This window comes from Oncorhynchus mykiss, chromosome 7 (assembly GCF_057628025.1).
Source record: "Oncorhynchus mykiss isolate SJ-2025 chromosome 7, ASM5762802v1, whole genome shotgun sequence".
Classification (NCBI taxonomy): domain Eukaryota; kingdom Metazoa; phylum Chordata; class Actinopteri; order Salmoniformes; family Salmonidae; genus Oncorhynchus; species Oncorhynchus mykiss.
In genome coordinates, this window is record NC_143028.1 from 62,335,638 (window position 1) to 62,362,819 (window position 27,182).

Sequence of the window (27,182 nt, forward strand, 5' to 3'; positions counted from 1 at the left end):
GCCCCTCAACCCCTAGGCTGTCATTGAAAATAAGAATTAGTTCTTAACTGACTTGCCTAGTTAAATAAAGGTAAATTAATTAACTGATTACAATGAAGAACACAAATGAAGAACAAAAATGTGCCGCTATGTTCTGGGCCAGCTGCTGCTTAACAAAGGTCTTTCTTTGCAGCACCTGGCCATATGACTGGACAATAATCAAGATAAGATAAAAACTAAAGCCAAAAGGACTTGCTTTGTGGAGTGTGGTGTCAAAAAAGAAGAACATCTCTTTCACGGACAGACCTCTCCCCATCTTTATAACCATTGAATCAATCAATGCTTTTTGTGCTATTGCTCTGTCTGCCTGCTTGCTACATGTTTCATGTCCTATGTTGCTCTGCATGTGCTCACTGCTCATTGTTTGTCTGTATTGTTATTGCAAACATAGGCATCACATTTCACAAATGAGCACCTTCTTGTCACAAGCACACACACACACACACACACAGATACACACCCACCCACACACACAAAAAAAATCTAACAGAAACATAACCTGGGGCATTATGATGTGTGACAGTGAACGGGCAGGAAGGGAGTGTGGTGGTGGTGGGGGGGTAAATGGAAATAGAGTCGTATATATACTGACATGAAATCATGAAAGCGAGAAAGGGTAGGCTTTGAAGGTTCAATGTGGTTGGTGTGGATGGTTAGGTGGCGTGGGAGCGTTGATGTTAACGCATCAAAGACAGGCTTGTGTGAGTGTGTTCAAGCATACGTTATTGTGTGTGTGTGTGCATGCGTGTGTATGCATACTCTTCTATGTATGTACACAGTCAATGTATGGTTTTGTGTAGCATGTGCTGAATATGTGACTATGTGATGATGATGTGACACCTTGGCAGTAAGCAGCCCTCCACTGCAAGGGAAGTGAGTCGGCTTGGAGCAGAGCCAAGGCATATAGAGTTTCTCCTTCAACTGCAACTTCTCTCACGGCGGGAGTAAAAAAACAAATCATGTCCTCCGGTGTAGAACCAAATGACCTGTGTAGCAAGGCTGTAAGGGAGATACCTAGTCAGTTGCACAAATTTGTCTTCCCTATATAACCTAACTTTCTGAATCAGAGAGGAGTGGGGGCTGTGTTAAAATAACATCATCAGCACCCAGGGAGCAGTTGTTGTTGGGGGTTAACTGCCTTGCTCTAGGGCACAAAGGCTCGGTGATTCGAACCAGCGACTTTTCAGTTACTGGCCCAACGCTCCTAACCGCTAGGCTACCTTCTGATTGCTTATAAAGCTATTCTGCTCTGGGCAGGTCCTGTTCTATCCAGACACTACAGAGCAGAGAGTCTGAGAGGGTCTGAGGTCGGCCTAGCCAAATGGAGTTAGCCTGTTAGCTTCAGGCAAACTAACAAACATGGGGAGTGGATGAAAGGAGAGATGATGAACAATACAGACAGATTGGGGGAGAAGGAGAGAGAGAAAAAAAGAAAGAGATTGAGAAAGAGAGAGAATTAAATGTTGTTGTTGTTTACTCACAGTGTAGAGCTCGTTTGTGACTTTCACTAACTCCTCATGCATCTGCACCCCGATTTCTTTGCTCTGGGACAAAAAACAGGAACAAAAGGCATGTGAATAAATCTCACAGGTGACTGGAAGAATATCTTGAACAGACCTGGCTTTGCTTCACTGAGGCATGAATACATCCGTTTCCCTTGGGTATGTGTCTGTATGGGAGATATGTGTTTTCCTTGGGTATGTGTCTGTATGGGAGATATGCGTTTCCCTTGGGTCTGTGTCTGTATGGGAGATATGCGTTTCCCTTGGGTATGTGTCTGTATGGGAGATATGTGTTTCCCTTGGGTATGTGTCTGTATGGGAGATATGTGTTTCCCTTGGGTATGTGTCTGTATGGGAGACATGTGTTTCCCTTGGGTATGTGTCTGTATGGGAGACGTGTTTCCCTTGGGTATGTGTCTGTATGGGAGACATGTGTTTCCCTTGGGTATGTGTCTGTATGGGATACATCTGTTTCCCTTGGGTATGTGTCTGTATGGGAGATATGTGTTTCCCTTGGGTATGTGTCTGTATGGGAGATATGTGTTTCCCTTGGGTATGTGTCTGTTTCTGAGAGATGACTGAACAGTGTGAAATGTTGTTTCCCTCTATTTGTAAAAAGGCCTTATAGAATACTATGCAGTGTACATGCAGGCAGCTAAGAATAGACATTTCTAATGTCTCCTACTGACCATATTCAAATCACACATTCACGATTCCAACTCAGTTACTGTAACTCGCAGGAGCGGAGTGTCTGTGATGGACAGTGATAGAATGTACAGCCAACAATGAGAGGGTACGGAAGGCAGCTAGAACAGAGTAGTTTAAGAAATCCTGTAAAAGTAGTGTTAGGTTCTAATTTCTGGTACAATAATCCACATAGACTCTAAGAAAACTCAAGCTACTGTAGATTGTCGTAGCTGCAAAAAGCACACATACAGGTCACAAGCACATAACTTCCGACTAGGCCCCAGTTTCCAACTTCTTCGTCTAGGACGAACAATCAGTCTCTGCAGGAACTGAGTATGTTCCTCATGTTGGTTATCATGTATCAGCGTCCAGAGTCCAGAGCCTTCACACTCCTAGGTGCCTTTCACAGGTCTTCTTATCAGTCTGGCCTTGAGGTATGGGAGTACACATTCCTAGTCTCCTACAGTCCACTAGATAATTCAACTTCTCATACACAAAGAGCCTAAACTCAACACTACTTTCAATCTCTAAGAATACAGTATAAATTCATATTAATAGTATAAATATAAATCAGTAAAGACAGTGTAACAGAATAGTAATTCCCATCTATCAGCTCTAACTCCAGACACATGGTACCTATTCAACCATTATGGAATCATTCTTGCCCTCAGAGACAGTGCCCCTTTCCCTCAGCCCAAATACAATGCACATAGATCCTTCTATCTAACCCATAACATGATAATTACTACTGCTAGGCTTATTACACAACAGATCAAAACGGGCTCCAGTCAGAAAGTCGTCAACAGTAGGAACAGTTTTCCTCTTCAGTAATACATTACAGACAGACCCCTCAAGTGAAAGCACAGGTAAGTGTGTTGTTAGTGTAGTATATAGGGTGGAGTATGTCAGTGATGGTAGGTTGTCACGGCCATGGTTGTCATTGTTGTTAGGCCCAGCAGCTGAACTTTCCTCTGAGAGATAGGTGCTGCTATGGCAACACCACTACATTTACACCTATAAGGACAACTTAAATGGTTAATTCATTAGCAGAAGCCCTATTTTTAGGTTAGTTTATTCATGTTGCACAACATTTGCTTCTACATTGAAATGCATGGTGTGTGTGTATATGTCACATAAAGCAGATGGTGGTACTGCTATCAGCCTAGGCAATGTAACAAACTTTACGCCACTCCATGAAACATTTTGCTGAGGAAGACATTTTATCATTTTTCAGCAGGCAGTTACTCAGCCACCTCTCGGCAGCTCAGCCCACCAGGCAGCTCAGCCAAACCCAGTCCACCAGGCAACAGTAACCCAGCCTCATCACAGCTCACCCCTGACAGCATATCCATCCCAAGACGACATAAATAATGTGAGACTCCACCCGGTTCCTGTGGATCAATACTGATCTGTGCTTTCCCTAGCAGACCGTTCCATCATACTGTAGTCCCTGAACCATGGCCACTTTCTGCTCTGCCCTCTGCCTCTCTTTCTCAGACATGCTTTATAGCTCTGATTGGTCTAATGTGTACACTTAAATGCCCAGTACAGTCAAGAAATTAGATGTTTCTGTGTTCTATATGTATTTCCACACAATGAGGTTGGAATAATACTGTGAAATTGTGAAAATGACAATGCCCTTTTAGTGTAAGAGCCGTTTGAAAAGACCGCCTAAAATGAGTTAATCAACCAATAATAAAGAGAGTTCCAAACCTCCAAACCTCCACTCCCACACAGACCACTCCCAGACAGTCCTAGTTTGAGTAATTACTCTTTGACAAGAAGCTATTGTTTTTAATTTGTTTAAATCTTTTTAATTAAAAACAATCACAGTAAGGTACCTTATTGTTAAACAGAAATTATTTGACATTGAAATAAAACAGTTGCATTGATTAACAGGGACAATTCATGCAGCAATATACAGTGCCTTGCGAAAGTATTCGGCCCCCTTGAACTTTGCGACCTTTTGCCACATTTCAGGCTTCAAACATAAAGATATAAAACTGTATTTTTTTGTGAAGAATCAACAACAAGTGGGACACAATCATGAAGTGGAACGACATTTATTGGATATTTCAAACTTTTTTAACAAATCAAAAACTGAAAAATTGGGCGTGCAAAATTATTCAGCCCCTTTACTTTCAGTGCAGCAAACTCTCTCCAGAAGTTCAGTGAGGATCTCTGAATGATCCAATGTTGACCTAAATGACTAATGATGATAAATACAATCCACCTGTGTGTAATCAAGTCTCCGTATAAATGCACCTGCACTGTGATAGTCTCAGAGGTCCGTTAAAAGCGCAGAGAGCATCATGAAGAACAAGCAACACACCAGGCAGGTCCGAGATACTGTTGTGAAGAAGTTTAAAGCCGGATTTGGATAGAAAAAGATTTCCCAAGCTTTAAACATCCCAAGGAGCACTGTGCAAGCGATAATATTGAAATGGAAGGAGTATCAGACCACTGCAAATCTACCAAGACCTGGCCGTCCCTCTAAACTTTCAGCTCATACAAGGAGAAGACTGATCAGAGATGCAGCCAAGAGGCCCATGATCACTCTGGATGAACTGCAGAGATCTACAGCTGAGGTGGGAGACTCTGTCCATAGGACAACAATCAGTTGTATATTGCACAAATCTGGCCTTTATGGAAGAGTGGCAAGAAGAAAGCCATTTCTTAAAGATATCCATAAAAAGTGTCGTTTAAAGTTTGCCACAAGCCACCTGGGAGACACACCAAACATGTGGAAGAAGGTGCTCTGGTCAGATGAAACCAAAATGGAACTTTTTGGCAACAATGGAAAATGTTATGTTTGGCGTAAAAGCAACACAGCTGAACACACCATCCCCACTGTCAAACATGGTGGTGGCAGCATCATGGTTTGGGCCTGCTTTTCTTCAGCAGGGACAGGGAAGATGGTTAAAATTGATGGGAAGATGGATGGAGCCAAATACAGGACCATTCTGGAAGAAAACCTGATGGAGTCTGCAAAAGACTTGAGACTGGGACGGAGATTTGTCTTCCAACAAGACAATGATCCAAAACATAAAGCAAAATCTACAATGGAATGGTTCAAAAATAAACATATCCAGGTGTTAGAATGGCCAAGTCAAAGTTCAGACCTGAATCCAATCGAGAATCTGTGGAAAGAACTGAAAACTGCTGTTCACAAATGCTCTCCATCCAACCTCACTGAGCTCGAGCTGTTTTGCAAGGAGGAATGGGAAAAAATTCCAGTCTCTCGATGTGCAAAACTGATAGAGACATACCCCAAGCGACTTACAGCTGCAATCGCAGCAAAAGGTGGCGCTACAAAGTATTAACTTATGGGGGCTGAATAATTTTGCACGCCCAATTTTTCAGTTTTTGATTTGTTAAAAAAGTTTGAAATATCCAATAAATGTCGTTCCACTTCATGATTGTGTCCCACTTGTTGTTGATTCTTCACAAAAAAATACAGTTTTATATCTTTATGTTTGAAGCCTGAAATGTGGCAAAAGGTCGCAAAGTTCAAGGGGGCCGAATACTTTCGCAAGGCACTGTATCCTTCTGTCATTTAGGGATATGGAAATTACAGGACAGATACTGAGATTACAATTTACTCTGAGAATGAGACCATCTTCTACGTTGAAACCATGTAGTTTGTTTACCACTTAAGAAATAAGAACATTTGATAACATACAGTAAATGGACAGGCACACGTGGTGCAGAGGAGAAGGTGGAGGAGGAGAAGCTGGAGAAGGACAAGGTGGAGGAGGAGAAGCTGGAGAAGGAGAAGGTGGAGAAGGAGAAGGTGGAGAAGGAGAAGGTGGAGGAGGAGAAGCTGGAGAAGGACAAGGTGGAGGAGGAAAAGCTGGAGAAGGAGAAGGTGGAGGAGGAGAAGCTGGAGAAGGAGAAGGTGGAGGAGGAGAAGCTGGAGAAGGAAGACACGGATGAAGAAGCTGGTGATACAGAGAAAGGGAAGGAAAGGTATATGAAGGTGGGGAAGATGAAGAGGTAGCACATATGGCTGATCTCCCAGCTGTAGGTCTGACCTTTAGATGTAAAGCAGATTGATGCTAGCCCAGCCAGACGACAACACAGTGGGGGTATAGCCAGCCAGGCCCTCAGTTATCAGGTCTCAAAGTGTGTGTGTGTGCGCGCGCGTGTGCGGGCAGTGGATGGCAAATTAATTGCCCGACCGACACTATTATAACTGTGGGAACTCTTTAAACAAATCTTAAATTTGTTATGCAGTAGCACTCTACTAAAAGTTGTCAGCAGCATGTCACATTTTCAATTTCAAGTAAACAAACATTCTTTCCTGACCTTCTTGAAGAGTCTGATGACATCCTCTCCGACGTGTGCTAGGCGGACAATGACGTTATTGTTGTAGAGGTCGCTGAGGGTAGCATGGTCTCTGCTCTCTCTCCTCGTCTGGTTCAGAACGAGGTACCAGCAGTTCACTGTTGACAGCAGGTTCTGGTCCTTCCTGGAAGAACAGGTTAGAGGTCACAGGTCAGAGTGTCATCCAAAAGGAACATCACAGTGTAGGTCAAGTGTCTCGTTACGATAAAAGCAATTTTGGGTGTAGAGTATGGTTGAAAATAAGTAATTTTATCCCCCAGTCGTTTAAACCGGTTAACAGTTGACCTCCACAGTATGGAACCATTACTATTCAACCAATAGTATAGTTTGCGGTCACTATCATTTAGCTTTTGGAATCTACCAGCGTAGGTTAACAGATACTATAGTGTAGAAATGAACAGCAGATAGAGTGAGGTGTTTATAAATGAAAGCCTGGAGGTGAGAGAAAGCCTGGATGTGGAGGTGAGATAAACGTTTAACACATTCTGTTAGTTTCCTGTAGAAGAAGGAAGTAGAACACGCTGAAAGAAGGAAACTAACTCTCACTATCACTGTCAGATAGTCTTTGGCTGAGTGTGCACCTCTCTTTATATAACCTCACATACGGTCAGACAGGCATCTTCTGCTAAGCAGGCTGAGGTAATAACCAGACAAGGGAAAAGATGTCAAAACAGAGAATAAAAGAATAAGGAAATAAGTTCCTGGTTTAGAGAGGTAAAAAAGACTAGCTTTAATGTGATGCTCCAGGTAGCCTAGACTACTCCACAGTCCACACCTCTGGGGCTCTGACTCTTTATGTCCAGGATCCTTTGATTAAAACTTCCCCATATCGTCCCAATCTGTGGTGGAGGATGTGAATGATTGATCCTAGACATACAACCTGCTGCCAGGAACTCAATTGGGGCCCAACTCAGCAAGTAGCTTTGCTCTGAATCAAAAGTAAACTATCTTGGCAGAATTATAGAGTCGGAGAAGTTGTTATAGAGCTGTCCATTGCAGATAACAGATCACTAGTACTAGGAGAGGAGCACCACTGCAGTGATCTTTACTGCACTGCAGCACTGGCACAACACTGCATGGGAACTGGAGATGCAGTGCACATCTGTTCATTAGTCGGTAGAGGTGACTTACTGCCTGACAATCCTAACTGGCACCCTATTCCCTATATAGTGCACTACTTTTGACCAGATCACTATAGATCCTGGTCAAAATTGGTTCACTAAATAATGAACAGGGTGTCATTTGGGACACAGTCCCTGTTTCCTAGCAGGGAGAATGAGCCACTACAAGGCTTCTGATGAAACATAGATAGACGATTGGCAATCATTCTGTATCACATCATTAGATTAGAAGCATATTGTATAATTCAACATTACCGGGAAGACAGAGAAAACAGCTTATTTAGACGCTGACTATTTCCAACCAACATTATGCGAAGATGAAAGATCTTAGTTGAATTTATGGACTTCATATATCTTCAAGTTTATTTAGAGTAAACTTGAAGACAAGAAGTCCATAAATTGCAGGGACAATTTGAGATTGTCCCTCTAAAAATACAATTACAATTGTCAGTGATGGAGGCTGGAGGGAAGGAGCGAGGCATGGATGGAATTATTAAATGTGGCGATTCAAACAGCCAAGTGAGTGCAGCACTCAGTGAGTCCTCAATCTGTCTGTGAAAGTCAGAAAAAAGAATGATGACCATTTAATGTGAGGAGGGAGAAACTGAGAGAGAGAGAGAGAGAGCGAGAGAGAGAGAGAGAGAGAGAGAGAGAGAGAGAGAGAGAGAGAGAGAGAGAGAAAGAGGATGGGGATACATAGTCAGATCAAGTGCAAGTGTGTGTAAGGATGGCTTGGCCAAGTTCACGTCTGCACTTACTGTACTGTGGCCACCCTCTGCGGGGTCAATGCATCCAGTTTTCAAGGGAATTGGAAAGGGAGTCCGTGACGAGGTTTCCGCTTTTGGATGTTAATAAAGCGACACTCCATCTTAACTCCTCCTCCACATTTATTGGATTGGTTCAACAGTGCAGAAGAGTTTTTTGTTCTCTCGTCAGGACCAGAAAGAAAGAAATACAACTTATTTTACACCTGCTACGTTAGGTTATACTGTGACTATACTCATTGAAATGATACTACTGATTGAGTATTCCTTGCTAATAGCACTGCACTACACACTATACTGTATTTAATGATTTAACCTCTTAGAGCTCTAGGGGCGCTATTTCATTTTTGGATAAAAAACGTTCCCGTTTTAAGCGCGATATTTTGTCACGAAAAGATGCTCGACTATGCATATTCTTGACAGTTTTGGAAAGAAAACACTCTGAAGTTTCAGAATCTGCAAAGATTTTGTCTGTAAGTGCCCCAGAACTCATTCTACAGGCGAAACCAAGATGATGCATCACCCAGGAATTAGCAGAATTTCTGAAGCTCTGTTTTCCATTCTCTCCTTATATGGCTATGATTGCGCAAGGAATGAGCCTACACTTTCTGTCGTTCGCCCAAGGTCTTAGCAGCATTGTGACGTATTTGTAGGCATATCATTGGAAGATTGGCCATAAGAGACTACATTTTCCAGAGGTCCGCCCGGTGTCCTTTGTCTAAATTTGTGCGTAATCTTCAGGTGCGGTCATTTTCTCCTGGGATTCAGGAGAGAAAGCATGTGTCCAAGAACGATGTATCAATGAAGAGATATGTGAAAAACACCTTGAGGCTTGATTCTAAAAAACGTTTGCCATGTTTTCAGTCGATATTATGGAGTTAATTTGGAAAAAAGTTTGCGTTTTGAGGACTGAATTTATGGATTTTTTTTGGTAGCCAAATGTGATGTACAAAACGGAGCTATTTCTAATACACAAGGAATCTTTTTGGAAAAACTGAGCATCTGCTATCTAACTGAGAGTATCCTCATTGAAAACATCAGAAGTTCTTCAAAGGTAAATGATTTTATTTGAAGGCTTTTATGTTTTTGTTAATGTTGCGTGCTGGATGCTAACGCTAATGCTAACGCTAAATGCTAACGCGAAATGCTAACTCTAGCTAGCTACTTTTACACAAATGATTGTTTTCCTATGGTTGAGAAGCATATTTTGAAAATCTGAGATGACAGTGTTGTTTACAAAAGGCTAAGCTTGAGAGATGGCATATTTATTTCATTTCATTTGCGATTTTCATAAATAGTTAACGTTGTGTTATGCTAATGAGCTTGCTGATAGATTTACACAATCCTGGATACAGGGGTTTTTTCATAGCTAAACGTGACGCAGAAAACGGAGCGATTTGTCCTAAACAAATAATCTTTCAGGAAAAACTGAACATTTGCTATCTGAGAGTCTCCTCATTGAAAACATCTGAAGTTCTTCAAAGGTAAATGATTTTTTTGAATGCTTTTCTGTTTTTTTGTGTAAATGTTGCCAGCTGAATGCTAATGCTAAATGCTACGTTAGCCATCAATACTGTTACACAAATGCTTGTTTTGCAATGGTTGAGAAGCATATTTTGAAAATCTGAGATGACAGTGTTGTTAACAAAAGGCTAAGCTTGAGAGATGGCATATTTATTTCATTTCATTTGCGATTTTCATGAATAGTTAACGTTGCGTTATGGTAATGAGCTTGAGTCTGTATTCACGAACCCGGATCCGGGATGGGGAGATCAGAAAGGTTAACTGTAATAATCGACAATATGTGAGTGAATACGGTATGACCCCTGTTGACCCCTCTTGGAAGATCTACTTTTTAAAATTAGTCTTGAGGGGTATGTCAATATAAATTACATCTTAGTCTTGAGAAGTACAGGTATGTCAATATCATAGGGTGCCATTTGAGATGCTGCCATTGCGAAGGACAGCTTAGTCTGAGGAGTATGTCAACCAAAAGGACAGCTTGTTAGAGCTTCATGTGAAAGGCACTACAGGCTTTGTTAGCTCAGTGAAGCAGCAAAGAAGGTGGCTCCTTACACACAACCCAAACCGGCTGCGCGCGTGCGCCATCGTGCATATATTTGGCACATGGGTACCTGCGTCTATAAACCAATGGGAGAGGCGGGACTTGCAGCGCGATCTGCGTCAGAAATAGAACGGAGTTCTATTTTAGCCCTTGGCATCGCAGACGCTTGTTGGCGCGCGCAAGCAGTGTGTGTGCAATAATTGAATAACATGGATTTCTACGTTTATCTTGCGACGCTCGCGCACGCAACGTGTCCGGTCTGGTCAGCATGTCACTGTATGGCTGCCATCTTGCGAGCTCAAACCGGACTTTGCTATTTTGTTATTTATATTTACTTTTTTTTGCACAAAATGTCTCAGCTATGATTTCTTATGATCGACAAGAACTTTTGAACATAAGATCGGCAGATAATCACCTCAATTGCAGCTTCATTTTTCGACCCATCTGTAATTCTAACGCTATTTTCAGGCTATCCAAGAGGAAAAGCAGGTGAAAAAGAGCCAGGAGAGGGGAGCCCTGGTGAGATTCAGGCAAAGGGAAAATTGGCCACCTCTTCCCTACATTCTATTGGCTAATGTACAGTCTCTTGATAATAATATGGATGACCTCCAAATCGCGGATTTTTAGTCAATTGTTAATTGTTATTGTTAATCAACCCACAAGCAAGCACACAAGGCCCTCTCTCGTCCCCCCTTCGGCAAATCAGTTCATGACTATATACTCCTGCTTCCTACAAGCAAAAGCTCAAACAGGAAGCACCCATGACGCTCTCCATTGAGAAATGGTCCTCCGAATCAGAGGCTACGCTAGAAGACTGCTTTGCTAGTGCTGACTGGAATATGTTCCCGGACTCTGCGGATAGCATTGACGAGCTGACCACCTCCGCCACCGGCTTCATTAGGAAATGTATCGCCGATGTTGTCCCAACAGTGAATCAATCATAAGCCCTGGACTAAAACAGAGGTTAGCGATAAGCTAAAGGACAGAGCTACAGCACACAGGGCTATTGCAGCCAACATTGAGGTTATGGCTGAGGACACACCCAAGTACAAGAAGTTCCGCTATGACCTCCACAGAGCCGTCAAACAAGCAAAAAGACAATAAAGGAACAAGGTGGAATCCTATTACACAGGCTCCGCCGCCCATCGCATGTGGCAGTCTATTATGGAATACAAAAGGAAGACCCAACTGTGATCTGCCCAATGATGCCTCGCTGACCAGCGGATTGGGTGATCTTGCTCTCAGAGGCCGACGTGAGAAAGGTTTTTAATCCGGTCAACACTTGTAAGGCCGTGTGGTATTCCAAGGTGTGTGCTAAGAGCATGCGCAGAACAGCTGGCATGCATATTCACGGTCGTTTTCAAACTCTCCTAAGGCTACCTGCCACAATGAAGTGCTTTGAAAGGCAGGCTATGGCAGACATCAACTCCATCATCGCTGCAACAGACCCATAGATGACACAATCTCAACTGCACTCCACAGTGCCCTCACCCACCTAGATAAGAGGAATACTGTACATCTGTGAGAATGCTAGTCATTGACTTCAGCTCAGCATTCAACATCAAAGTCCCCTCCAAACTCATCATCAAGCTAAGGACCCTGGGACTAAACACCTTCCTCTGCAACTGGGAACTCTGCCACGCTGACCCTCAACATGGGGGCCCCACAGGGGTGTGTGCTTAGTCCTGTCCTATACTCCAGGTTACCCACGACTGTGTGGCCACGCACGGCCAAGGTGGGAAATGCCCTTTTTGGTCACAGTGGCTGGTGGATACCCACATCTTTCCCCTATGCTGTACCCCACCTCGCTTTTACCGCTGTAATGTTGAGATTCTTTCTTCCAGAGCTGACACACACACACAGACACACACTTAGGATTTTATTTATATAACTGCTCCCAAATGCTCTGTCCCCACCAGTCAATGTCAATCCTCAAAAAGTTATACAGCTGCACTGTTGATAGCATCTTGACTGGCTGCATCACTGCTTGGTAGGGCAACCGCACTGCCCTCGATCGCATGGAACTACAGAGGGTGGTGCAGGCAGCCCAGTACACCAGAGCTTCCTGCCATCCAGTACCTCTTTATCAGACGGTGACAGAGGAAAGCCAAGAAAATTGTTGAAGACTCATGCCACACAAGCCATAGACTATTCTCCGCTTCAAGCAGTGCTGAAGCAACATGTCTGACACCAACAGGCTCCTTAACAGCTTCTATCCCCAAGCCATAAGACTGTTAAATAGCTAACAAAATGGCTACATGGACGATCTGAGCTGACCCTTCTATTAGATTTGAATTATTACACTGACTCTGCACACTCACTCTATGCAAACTCACACTGACACTCCAACACACACACACTCTATACACACACATATACAATCATCATTTAGAGTACGCTGCTTGTACTTTGTTTATCATATATCCTGATGCCTAGTCACCTTACTCATATACATATCTAACCCTTCCACTCCAGTATCAGTGCACATTGTAAATATGATATTGGCACTATCCCTGGAACTGACTCTGTATATACAGTTGAAGTCGGAAGTTTACATACACCTTAGCCAAATACAGTGGGGCAAAAAAGTATTTAGTCAGCCACCAATTGTGCAAGTTCTCCCACTTAAAAAGATGAGAGAGGCCTGTAATTTTCATCATAGGTACACTTCCACTATGACAGACAAAATGAGGAAAAAAAATCCAGAAAATAACATTGTAGGATTTTTAACGAATTTATTTGCAAATTATGGTGGAAAATAAGTATTTGGTCAATAACAAAAGTTTATTTCAGTACTTTGTTATATACCCTTTGTTGGCAATGACAGAGGTCAAACGTTTTCTGTAAGTCTTCACAAGGTTTTCACACACTGTTGCTGGTATTTTGGCCCATTCCTCCATGCAGATCTCCTCTAGAGCAGTGATGTTTTGGGGCTGTTGCTGGGCAACACGGACTTTCAACTCCCTCCAAAGATTTTCTATGGGGTTGAGATCTGGAGACTGGCTAGGCCACTCCATGACCTTGAAATGCTTCTTACGAAGCCACTCCTTCGTTGCCCGGGCGGTGTGTTTGGGATCATTGTCATGCTGAAAGACCCATCCATGTTTCACTCAAAATCTCACGATACATGGCCCCATTCATTCTTTCCTTTACACGGATCAGTCGTCCTGGTCCCTTTGCAGAAAAACAGCCCCAAAGCATGATGTTTCCACCCCCATGCTTCACAGTAGGTATGGTGTTCTTTGGATGCAACTCAGCATTCTTTGTCCTTGACGAGTTGAGTTTTTACCAAAATGTTCTATTTTGGTTTCATCTGACCATATGACAGTGTCCCAATCTTCTTCTGGATCATCCAAATGCTCTCTAGCAAACTTCAGACAGGCCTGGACATGTACTGGCTTAAGCAGGGGGACACGTCTGGCACTGCAGGATTTGAGTCCCTGGCGGCGTAGTGTGTTACTGATGGTAGGCTTTTTTACTTTGGTCCCAGCTCTCTGCAGGTCATTCACTAGGTCCCCTCGTGTGGTTCTGGGATTTTTGCTCACCGTTCTTGTGATCATTTTGACCCCACGGGGTGAGATCTTGCGTGGAGCCCCAGATCGAGGGAGATTATCAGTGGTCTTGTATGTCTTCCATTTCCTAATATTTGCTCCCACAGTTGATTTCTTCAAACCAAGCTGCTTACCTATTGCAGATTCAGTCTTCCCAGCGTGGTGCAGGTCTACAATTTTGTTTCTGGTGTCCTTTGACAGCTCTTTGGTCTTGGCCATAGTGGAGTTTGGAGTGTGACTGTTTGAGGTTGTGGACAGGTGTCTTTTATACTGATAACAAGTTCAAACAGGTGCCATTAATACAGGTAACGAGTGGAGGACAGAGGAGCCTCTTAAAGAAGAAGTTACAGGTCTGTGAGAGCCAGAAATCTTGCTTGTTTGTAGGTGACCAAATACTTATTTTCCACCATAATTTGCAAATAAATTCATTAAAAATCCTACAATGTGATTTTCTGGATTGTTTTTTCTCATTTTGTCCGTCATAGTTGAAGTGTACCTATGAATAAAATTGCAGGCCTTTCTCATCTTTTTAAGTGGGAGAACTTGCACAATTGGTGGCTGACTAAATACATTTTTGCCCCACTGTACATTTAAATCTGTTTTTCACAATTCCTGACATTTATTCCTAGTAAACATTCCCTGTCTTAGATCAGTTAGGATCACCACTTTATTTTAAGAATGTGAAATGTCATTTTATTTAGTTCATCACATTCCCAGTGGGTGAGATGTTTACACAAGCTTCCTACAATAATTTGGGTGAATTTTGGCCATTCCTCCTGACAGAGCTTGTGTAACCTAGTCAGGTTTGTAGGCCTCCTTGCTCGCAGACGCTTTTTCAGTTCTGCCCACACATTTTATATGGGATTGAGGTCAGGGCATTGTGATGGCCACTCCAATAACTTGACTTTGTTGTTCTTAAGCCATTTTGCCACAACTTTGGAAGAATGGTTGGGGTCATTGTCCATTTGGAAGACCCATTTGCGACCAAGCTTTAACTTCCTGACTGATGTCTTGCGATTAGAGGTCGACCGATTATGATTTTTCAACGCCGATACCGATACTGATTGTTGGAGGACAAAAAAGGCGATACCGATTAATCGGACAATTTTTTTAAATGTATTTGTAATAATGACAATTACAACAATATTGAATGAACACTTATTTTAACTTAATATAATACATCAATAAAATAAATTTAGCCTCAAATAAATAATGAAAATTGTTCAATTTGGTTTAAATAATGCAAAAACAAAGTGTTGGAGAAGAAAGTAAAAGTGCAATATGTGCCATGTAAGAAAGCTAACGTTTAAGTTCCGTACTCAGAACATGAGAACATATGAACACTGGTGGTTCCTTTTAACATGAGTCTTCAATATTCCCAGGTAAGAAGTTTTAGGTTGTAGTTATTATAGGAATTATAGGACTATTTCTCTCTATACCATTTGTATTTCATATACCTTTGACTATTGGATGTTCTTATAAGCACTTTAGTATAACTTCCGTACCTCTCCTTGCTCATATCTGGGCTTGAACCAGGAACACAATGACAACAGCCACCCTCGAAGCAGCGTTACCCATGCAGAGCAAGGGGAACAACTACTCCAAGTCTCATAGCGAGTGACATTTGAAACGCTATTAGCGCGCACCACGCTAACTAGCTAGCCATTTCACATCACATCGTTACACCAGCCTAATCTCGGGAATTGATAGGCTTGAAGTCATAAACAGCAGAACTGCTGGCAAAACGCACGAAAGTGCTGTTTAAATGAATGCTTATGAGCCTGCTAGTGCCTACCATCGCTCAGTCAGACTGCTCCATCAAATCATAGACTTAATTATAACATAATAACACACAGAAATGCGAGCCTTAGGTCATTAATATGGCCGAATCCGGAAACTATCATCTCGAAAACAAGACGTTTATTCTTTCAGTGAAATACGGAACCGTTACGTATTTTATCTAACGGGTGGCATCCATAAGTCTAAATATTCCTGTTACATTGTACAACCTTCAATGTTATGTCATAATTACGTAAAATTCTGGCAAATTAGTTTGCAATGAGCCATCCGGCCCAAACTGTTGCATATACCCTGACTCTGCGTGCAATGAACACAAGAGAAGTGACACAATTTCACCTGGTTAATATTGCCTGCTAACCTGGATTTATTTTAGCTAAATATGCAGGTTTAACAATATATACTTCTGTGCATTGATTTGGTGTTGGTGTTTGGTGATTTGGCATTGGTGTTTATGGTTAGGTACACGTTGGAGCAACGACAGTCCTTTTTCACGAATGCGCATTGCATCGATTATATGCAACGCAGGACATTCGAGATAAACTAGTAATATCATCAACCATGTGTAGTTATAACTAGTCATTATGATTGATTAAGTTTAATGCTACCTAGCAACTTACCTTGGCTTCTTACTGCATTCGCGTAACAGGCAGGCTCCTCGCGAGGCAGGTGGTTAGAGCGTTAGACTAGTTAACCGTAAGGTTGCAAGATTGAATCCCTGAGCTGACAAGGTAAAAATCTGTCATTCTGCCCCTGAACAAGGCAGTTAACCCACCGTTCCTAGGCCGTCATTGAAAATAAGAATGTGTTCTTATTTTCAATGACGGTTCTTAACTGACTTGCCTAGTTAAATAAAGATTAAATTAAAGATTAAATTAAAGAAAATCGGCGTCCATAATTACCGATTTCCAATTGTTATGAAAACTTGAAATCGGCCCTAATAAATCGTCCATTCCGATTAATCGGTCGACCTCTACTTGAGATAATGCTTCAATATATCTACATAATTTTCCTGCCTCATGATGCCATTTGTGAAGTGCACCAGTCCCTCCTGCAGCAAAGCACGACCTCAACATGATGCTGCCACCCCCGTGCTTCACGGTTGGGATGGTGTTCTTCGGCTTGCAAGCCACCCCCTATTTCCTCCAACCATAACGATAGTAATTATGGCCAAACAGTTCTATTTTTGTTTCATCAGACCAGAGGACATTTCTCCAAAAAGTATGATTTTGTCCCTATGTGCAGTTGCAAACTGTAGTTTGTCTTTTTTATGGCAGTTTTGGAGCAGTGGCATCTTCCTTGCCGAGTGGCCTTTCAGGTTATGTCGTTTTACTGTGGATATAGATACTTTTGCACCCGTTTCCTCCAGCATCTTCACAAGGTCCTTTGCTGTTGTTCTGGGATTGATTTGCACTTTTCGCACCAAAGTACGTTCATCTCTAGGAGAGAGAATGCGTCTCCTTCCTGAGCGGTATGACGGCTATGTGGTCCCATGGTGTTAATACTTGCGTACCGTTGTTTGTACAGATGAACGTGGTACCTTCAGGCGTTTGGAAATTGCTCCCAAGGATAAATCAGACTTGTGGAGGTCTACAATTTTTATTCTGAGGTCTTGGCTGATTTATTTTGATTTTCCCATGATGTCAAGCAAAGAGGCACTGAGTTTGAAGGTAGGCCTTGAAATACATCCACAGGTACACCTCCAATTGACTCAAATGATGTCAATTAGCCTCTCAGAAGCTTCTAAAGCCATGACATAATTTTCTGGAATTTTCCAAGCTGTTTAAAGGCACAGTCAACTTAGTGTGTGTAAACTTCAGACCCACTGGAATTTTGATAGAGTGAATTATAAGTGAAATAATCTGTCTGTAAACAATTGTTGGAAAAATGACAAAGTAGATGTCCTAACCGACTTGCCAAAACTATAGTTTGTTAACAAGACATTTGTGGAGTGGTTGAAAAACGAGTTTTAATGACTCCAACCTAAGTGTATGTCAACTTCCGACTTAAACTGTAGCTTACCTACATTCTCGTGCTCTCCTTATTTCTATTTCTCGTGTGTTTTTGAACTTTTTTATATGCATTTTTGAGTACTGCTGAATTGGATTACTGCTTGAAGCTTGGAACTATATAGCCCTCAAACTCAACTCTGGACCTCGAAGCCAGTTCTACTGCATTTTTCCATTGTTTTTCATTGTAATGGAATTACACTGAGACTCAGACTTTAAAATGTATGCCAAACAAAATCCATTGATTTCAAAGTCTAACAAACCATACAACTCTAAGCATAAGGTACAGAGAACATTTAGCAAAAAAACCTTTGCTATAAGAACAGTGCAGATACAAAATTTGGTAATGACTGCCCCAACCGCACAATTTGTAATTAGAATTGCCCATATGATACTGTGTTTTATAGTAGGGAATGTGTGTAAATAAGCAGGGGATGACATCAAGACACATAAAAAGAGAAGGAGAAGATAATGAGTTTGACCTAGATGCGAAAGGCACAATAGTTTCTAGTGGTCTGAAGCCACAAGCTTTCTTGGCTATCCTGTTCTCTCTCTCTCTCTCCTTCTCTCTCCCTCTCTCTCTCTCTTTCTCTCTCCCTCTCCCCCTCTCTCCCTCTTTAGACTAATACAAGAAGATAGGATTACCAGACAGACAGTACACACACCTCCCTTTCTATCAGTATAAAATATATAATTGCTGTTCATCATACAGTCCTAATATACATCAAAAACACAATTACAGGGTTACCAGACAGAGAGAAGCCTTCACACATACACACACTCGACAGTACCCACTTAAAGTGCTGGTGTTCCCTGGAGGAGCGTATCTTGGCGGAGAAGCGCTCAGCCAGTTTGTCCAGGCCTCTAGAGTACTCCAGCTGCAGCTCGGCCTTGCGGCGGAAGAAGTCCTGCAGGTCCTGCAGCAGCTGTAGCCGGGATTCCGACTGCTGTTCAAGACAACGGAACTGCTCCACCAATTGGTTACGGATCTCTGCCAATTAGAAAGGAGGAAAGGACAGATTCAAAGAGGGGCAGTGTGAAAAGGTAAAAGTGTCTTGTAAGGGCAGGCATACAGGAGGTAAATGATACATTTCACAAAAATAATGGTAGGGGAGGCGAGGGCTAAAAGTAACACAGGGTCAGTAGTAATAGCTAAATAACTCAAATTAGAAACCACATAGAAAGCTGTTATTCAATTAGCTAATGCTTGGTTAGAAGTTTTAGTGTAGGAGTACCCATCAATTATTTGTTGTTTTAGTTTTTCGAGGCCTAAAGTGAATATTCTTGCCACCTCTTTTTTTATTTTTTTATTGACCTGTAGAACATTCCCCATTTACTATATCTAATCATATATCCTTTTGATCAGTAAGAAGAGGTCTTGTGATTGGTATAGTTGATGACAATAATTATTGCTGTACTTTCTCAAGACTCAGATTAGACTCAAATTAGCAATTGTAGGTCAGTTACAATTTACCCCTTACCTAATGTCTATGGTATTTTATTTACACATTCACATAATGACTTAAAATGTCACTTCACATAAAGTTTCCCAGTACAACTAAGATATTACCTTAGAAAAAAATGAAAAGTCAAATCCATACTTTTGAATGGTAATATCAAATATGGGCGATTCCATGCCAGCGTAGCCCCAAATTATTTTTGGGATCTCAGATTGTTCAGGTAATTCTCACATAGAAACTTCATTGGGAGGAAGGATGTTTGACATTATTTTTACATTTGTATCACAAACTATAACAACATTTTGAAAGTGGCCATTTTAGGCCCTTTTTAGACCTAGACGGGGAATGTGTGTGTCTGTGTGTCTGTGGGTTTGATCTTGTGGTCCTCCGCGAACGGCGATTGTTCTATGCTCCTGACTGGGGTGTCACGGCCTATGCTGTTTTGTGCTGGGCTCGCCATGATTGCTGTAGAATACTGTAGCCAAGTTGCTGGCCAGCTCAGGCCAGAGCCTGCAGACAGCAGAGAGAGAAAGCAAGAGAGCAGACTATATCAGCATCACCTCACACTGTGTCACTCAATCCACTGTAAGTCACTGTGGCACAGGTGTGGCTATGCTGACACCAGTGCTTTGGAGATACAGGCATTCAGTAACTACATAACCATGGTTACTATACAAAAATGTATTAATATTCCTTTTGGTAACTTCTTCAAACATATTATAGTGTATTGAAGGAGTTTGATGTCTATATGCTGATTAAATATATGATTATTTTTAATATCGATGTGAGACTGCAAGGGTTTTTACGTTATTGGGTCTATATATTCTACACATTTTGCCATGTGGCTGAGAGAACAATGTGTGGTTTTAAAGCAAATTTCCTGCAATTATACACATCTTGCCAAGGCTTATGATATCTGAGTGACTCAAACATTATAACAAAATCAATTGGGGCCCCATGCCATGACAAAAATACTCCTGAATGCATCATTTGGGGGATTTTACATTCTTCCTGAGAGTCAAGCTATTATTTTTGTGATTATCAGTTCTCAAATATGATATTATTGAGAAATATTTGGGTCCATTATCTTTTCTACATACTTCACATCTGTTTTTAGTCATTTAGATGTACACTAAAAACGTTTTACCAAAATCCTTATTTTTTAAATATTTAATTTAATTTTAAGAAAACATTATTTTACTGTTTGGACATAGGTGGCCCAAAAAAATGTGACGTCAGACTGCAAGGGTTTTTACATTCTATGTATTTTTAGGTAAAAACTCTTTTTTCCATATTAATTGGAGCAGTGAGTTTCCAAACCTCATAAATAGAAATCGCAGAACGCATATTTTAATTCAAAGAATGTGTACTTTTTTAGGATGACTGTCACGTTGGTATGAAGAGATTCGGGAGACAGGCGCAGGAATGCGTAATAAGTTTTTTTATTATACCCCAAATTCTGGCGTGCCGTGTAAAGGCACGGGGATGAAGACCAAACAAACACGTAACAAAAACACAGGGTTGAAACCCAAACAAAAGAGCGAGGAGAACCTCGAATAAATAACACACACGCACAATGATTAACACACGGGACGAGACCCGTAATCATCTGCGCAATCCACAAGGGCACGCAAACCAAAACACACAGCACAGGTACTCACACGCACCAATGGACATTGTAACAATAATCAACAGCACCATGGTGAACAAAGGGAACATATATACAAATACAATCATTGGGAATAGGGACCAGGTGTGCGCAATGAAAGTTCCAGAGGGATCCATGACAATGACAACTCTTTTTTTGTGGTCCCTCGCAGCACAATGTGTAGATCTCAGAGGCCTGACCTACATTCCATTCTCCATCCTATCTGCCTAAATCAGCAGACATGCATCTCACATGTAGGCTGCTACTGCAGCTATGAGCAGTCAAACACACACTCAAACAGACACACAAAGACGCACACACATATGTGGACACAGATAGATGGACAAAGACGCACATGCATACACACACTCTACACACACGCAGCTCTGTAAAATCATGTCCACACATCATCCAACTAATACTGTAAAACAAAACAAAAACAAGAAAATCTGTATTCTACATTTTAGATTCTGAAGATGAACAAATAGTCCAATGCAGTATTCCCATAATGTGGTGGTGAGCTTTTCTCTTCATTCCCTTAACAGAACCTGTCCAAAAATATGGAGATCATGACTGAGCCACTCCAAGTCTCCAGCATGGCAGCCTTTTTCTCATCATGCACTACTCAGCAAACAGACAGGAAGTCTGTAGAAATATATCAATGAACCAGATTCTTCTGCCCCCCCTGCATATGAAAGGCACTTTTGTTTACTTCTCAATGGCGTTTTTTTGTATTGATGAATAAAGTGTGTGTGTGTGTGTGTGTGTGTGTGTGTGAGCAAAAGTGTGTGCCCTCACTCTCTCAGCCGCCTTGTTGGAAATGTATCCACATGGTCTCCATGGCTGCCTAGTTGCCTGGATACAGGACCCTGGAGGCATCTCCACTGGTGTGGCCAGAGTTCCTCTTCTGTGTTCCAGTATGTTCTGTGTTCTGTTCCCACCCAGCAGCCCTTCTATTTATTAGCATATTGTGCTAGGACCAGGGGAGAATGACTGCCCGCTCTCATTGAAGCCACTGAAGTTTAAGGCCGACCGCGGTACTTCAGGCATTGTTAGCAGAAAACAGGATCCCCCATTATAGTGAATGGAAATCTCTTTGTGTTTATAAAAAAAGAAGACAATCATTGTACCAATAATTGGTTCTAATACACCAGATGAATGTCCTTGAACTGAAGGAGTTGTAAGGTTAATTTAGTTGCTAAAGGCAGCCTGCAGTACCCCGGTCAGCCTTCAACTTGAGGTACTCAATGAGACACTTCCTAGAGTAGTTCAAACTGCGCATGTTATGTGTCCATTAGACGCCATCTTAATCTACTTAATTTGGCTTCAATGCGCAATTAAGTCTTCACATAGGAATGAATGGTGTCACATGATCGATGGCTTTGTCCATTCATATATACAGTCATGGGTTGGGACAAGGGCACCTTTCTGTGCCTGTGTCTCAAATGGCACCCTTTTCCCTATGTAGTGCACTATGTTTGACCAGGGCTCTGCTCAAAGGTACAGCATTACATAGGGGAAAGGTTGCCATTTGGACAACAGCCAGAGTCTCTCAATAGACAATTAATAGCCTGTATCTGCTGCTGAAAGGAGCAGTAACAAAGTGTCAGGCAGCCTCGCAACCCTACTGTGTAAAAATAGAGTGGAAAATCAAATCATGTAATATATGTATATATCCCAAATGGCATCCTATTCCCTACATAGGGCTCTGGTCAAAAGTAGTGCACTATGGACCATAGGGTGCCATTTGGGATGTACTCCATGTTTATTTATTTTTATTTTTATTTTATTTCACCTTTATTTAACCAGGTAGGCAAGTTGAGAACAAGTTCTCATTTACAATTGCGACCTGGCCAAGATAAAGCAAAGCAGTTTGACACATACAACGACACAGTTACACATGGAGTAAAACAAACATACAGTCAATAATACAGTATAAACAAGTCTATATACGATGTGAGCAAATGAGGTGAGATAAGGGAGGTAAAGGCAAAAAGGCCATGGTGGCAAAGTAAATACAATATAGCAAGTAAAAACACTGGAATGGTAGATTTGCAATGGGAGAATGTGCAAAGTAGAAATAAAAATAATGGGGTGCAAAGGAGCAAAATAAATAAATACATTAAATACAGTAGGGAAAGAGGTAGTTGTTTGGGCTAAATTATAGGTGGGCTATGTACAGGTGCAGTAATCTGTGAGCTGCTCTGACAGTTGGTGCTTAAAGCTAGTGAGGGAGATAAGTGTTTCCAGTTTCAGAGATTTTTGTAGTTCGTTCCAGTCATTGGCAGCAGAGAACTGGAAGGAGAGGCGGCCAAAGAAAGAATTGGTTTTGGGGGTGACTAGAGAGATATACCTGCTGGAGCGTGTGCTACAGGTGGGAGATGCAATGGTGACCAGCGAGCTGAGGTAAGGGGGGACTTTACCTTTACCTCTACCTTACCTTTACATGTGAAGATCAAATGACTGGTTGATATTATAATGTGTGTGATCAGTGTGATAAAGATAATAGCCTCATGATGTTTCCCTTCCTAGAGCCCTAGCTCTAGTTATGTATAGAACAGTAAAGGCTATGGAAGGAGGGTACACTTGATAGCCACTATTCTCTGGATGCTGCAGGCCTCTACAGAGTTGAAGTACAGCCCTAAAACCACATACAGAATCAATGCACAGGTGAGAACTGTGAAACACACATGAACCACACTAGATGCACCAACTGTAAGTAGCTCTAGATAAGAGTGTCTGCTAAATGTTACTAAAATGTCAATTGTAAATGTATAACATAGCAAAATACTATTCTACAATACTATTCTGCAAGACCCACTGGTTGATGCTTATTTATAAAACCCTCTTAGGCCTCACTCCCCCCTATCTGAGATATCTACTGCAGCCCTCATTCTCCACATACAACACCCGTTCTGCCAGTCACATTCTGTTAAAGGTCCCCAAAGCACACACATCCCTGGGTCGCTCCTCTTTTCAGTTCGCTGCAGCTAGCGACTGAAACGAGCTGCAACAAACACTTACACTGAACAGCTTCATCTCAATCTCTTCATTCAAAAACTCAATCATGGACACTATTACTGACAGTTGTGGCTGCTTTGCATGATGTATTGTTGTCTCTACCTTCTTGACCTTAGTGCTGTTGACTTAGCCCAATACTGTCTGTACCATGTTTTTGTGCTGCTACCATGTTGTGTTGCTACCATGTTGTTGTCATGTTGTGTTTCTACCATGCCGTGTTGTCACGTGTTGCTGCCTTGTTATGTTGTTGTCTTAGGTCTCTCATTATGTAGTGTTGTGTCTCTATTGTTGTGATGTGTGTTTTGTACTATATTTATTGTATTTTTTTATTTTTATTTTTAATCCCAGGCCCCCGTCCCCGCAGGAGGCCTTTTACCTTTTGGTAGGCCGTCCTTGTAAATAAGAATTAGTTCTTACATGACTTAGTTAAATAAAGGTTCAATAAATAAATACAACCACAAGGCCCTAATAGTTGCATTATTGTAGGAAAGCGTAATGTAATGTAATGTAGGGCTCGTTGTTTCTACCTTAGAATAAGAAAATGTGATCTGATTTAGTCAAATCAGGCACTATAGTAGTTTGGAGCAATGTTTATTTTATTCAATGGTGAGTTCAGACTAATATCTCTAATTGGTAGCTGATGTGTTTTGCCAAAATGACTCAGATGTTCCAAAGCCCATGGCACAGTCAGTGAGACTTCATTAATTAGTGCACAAAGCCTGTCTGCCTGTCAAATGCTAGGGCCCATAGGGCTCTGGTCAAACATAGTGCACTATGTGGGTTATAGGGTGCCATTTGGAACGGATCCACAGTGTTTGTTTTCGTCAGTAAAAGCTGAGTGGCTACAGCTCTGGTCTGGTGGGTTTCACAAGGATTTGAACCCAAATATGAATTACTCCCAGAAACCTGAGGGTAAGTTTAAAAACAGAATGAAATATGAAGAAAAAAAAAACAGAAAGAAAGCCTCTGGTTGCTTAAGACAAGTCAGTTCTCTGGACTGAGTAGAGGGTGGATGTTTACAGCTGTTGTTTCACCACACACACAGTTGGATTCGTACGGATATAATTACATGTATTTTGGTGTGCAATGTGGATGCTTGTGCAGCAGGTACAGTACATATATACAGTGTAGATATGTTGTCCTGTAGCTAATGTGCTTACATATATGGAGGTATTTTCCCAAATAGAAAGTGATTTCTATCACCACGGCTGTAACCAGTGTCTCTGAATCGGTCTTTCCATTACTATAATTGCAGACACCTATTAAGTCAGTCCAGTGTTGCATCCCCCCCCCCCCCCCCCACCACATCATCATCATAAAGCTTTGATTATTTTGTTCAGCTGTTTAGTGTTCGGGCAAAAACCAAAATGTGCACTCAGCGGGGGCCCCAACACCAAGTTTGGGAAAACCTGAAATAGGGAGTAGCAGATTTGTTTAGAGATACAGTAATACAATAATGCACTTTTCTCCTTCCCACAATTACTGTAGTAGCTAGTCCTGTTCTGTCTGTCTGGGGCTCAGCTGCTGTGTTGCAACATCTTGACCGCTGTCTGGTCGCCATCCAACCCGGCTGCCTGTCCAGACTCCTACAGAAACCTGAGGTCTGCTTATCGTGAAAATAGCTTTGGCTAGTAATAACCCTGCTGCAGAGCAATGTTCCCACTAAACTGTGCACGTGCGTGGCAGCCCACTTCCTCCAGGACTGCCACGCAGAAGAAATGCCATGCTGCGGAGACACATACGAGATTGGCACCAAAGTTCTGACACTTTTTAACAGACCGAACACAGTGTCGGGAAATGGCGGCGAGTAGATGATATGGAGCTGGAGGATGAGAGTCAAGGATCTGAATGGTTGGTTGTGGAAAGACATAGGAAGAAGAGAGATCATGATATTGAAAGCAGTGGAGCGTCTAGTAAAGAAAGCATGAAGAGGGCCAAGGTAGGAAGCAAGAGTAATGATGTGTTGGAGTAGAAAGTGGTGATAGTGTTTGATGATACCACAAGGCCTCACTTATCCGACTAACTAATGCCGTAGAGAAAGAGGTAGGTGAAGTGAAATGAGCTTGGTTAATTGGAAATGGTAGATTGTTAATATTGTGTAGTAGCCGGGCTCAGCAAAAGAAGATTCTGAAAATGGAAACGCTTAATTGGAAGAAAATTAAAAGCCATGTCCCTGGTGCTTATGCTAGATTGAAGGGAAGTCATCCCTGGAATCCCAATATCTAAGTCCATAGATGATATTAAAGAAAATGTGAAGGAAGCAAAGTAATTGAGGCCAAAAGGTTGATCAGCAGAAAATAGGGTTAAAGAAGTGAACGCTTATCAGTGATGCTGAGGTTTGAGAAAGTCTTGCCGTGAAAAGTACCGGGAAAAGTACAGATAGGATTCCTTAGTTTAAATGTTCAATAATTTGTCCCATTTGCACTGCTGTGTATTAAATGCCAAAGAATGGGACATGTAGCTGATCAGTGTAAAATATATAAAAGATGTGCCAAGTGTGGAGGGACGCATGATTACGGTGAATGTGGAAGCAATGTGAAGGTTAAGTGCTGTAATTGTGGGGTAGAACACACTGCAGCATTTGGTGGATGCCATGTACAGAGAGAGGCTAGAGAGGCTCAGAGGTATAGCACCATTCATGATGTATCATATGCAGAGGCCGTAAAAACGATTGGTAGAACTACAGTGCGGACTGACGGAGCTTACATGGACAGAAGTGGACCTACTGTCGGGGATGGTGCTTCTGATGGTCTGACAGGGTTTCGAGGCCTGTTCAGAAATCTTGTGCTCATGAATGTGTGGTGTCAAAGGTAAGGTTATCAATATGACTCGGGTTGTGGAAAGCAGAAATGCCAGGTTGAAGGTTATTGTGGAGATGGCAAAAGAGATATTGGGAGTATCATATGTTACTGTTGAAATGGTTGTTGACATGCTGAACAGGGTTGAGTGTTTCAGCATGATATAGATCAAGTTTAATGGGTTGGGGAGGGTTTTTGGGGGTGAGGGTGTGGTAGAAGTTAGTTTAGTTAGTTAGTTAGTTTTTTCATGGTAGTACAGAATTGGGCAGATCATGATCGATCGTGCACTGGACTGCCATGATTTCATAGATGAAGAAGAAGATAAGATATTTAACTTCACTGAGTTCACCCCATTAGTTTGCACTACATAGAT

General features: G+C 41.9%; 1 protein-coding gene across 8 annotated transcripts in view; it reads right to left on the reverse strand.

Annotated features, from left to right (window-relative positions):
• LOC110528336 (SLIT-ROBO Rho GTPase-activating protein 3) overlaps positions 1-27,182 on the reverse strand; it is an 89,375-nt gene that overhangs the window by 46,055 nt on the left and 16,138 nt on the right. For 3 of the 8 annotated variants that reach the window (XM_021610330.3, XM_021610328.3, XM_021610326.3), the window contains exons 2-4: positions 18,678-18,873; positions 6,537-6,699; positions 1,521-1,583 (exon numbers count right to left, since the gene is read on the reverse strand). In XM_021610330.3, coding sequence (XP_021466005.2) covers positions 1,521-1,583; positions 6,537-6,699; positions 18,678-18,873 — 422 coding nt within the window. Of the gene's footprint in view, positions 1-1,520; positions 1,584-6,536; positions 6,700-8,454; positions 8,777-10,246; positions 13,721-18,677; positions 18,874-27,182 lie in introns of those variants that run through there. The other 5 variants (XM_090241673.1, XM_090241672.1, XM_090241671.1 and 2 more) reach the window with 3 other exon arrangements.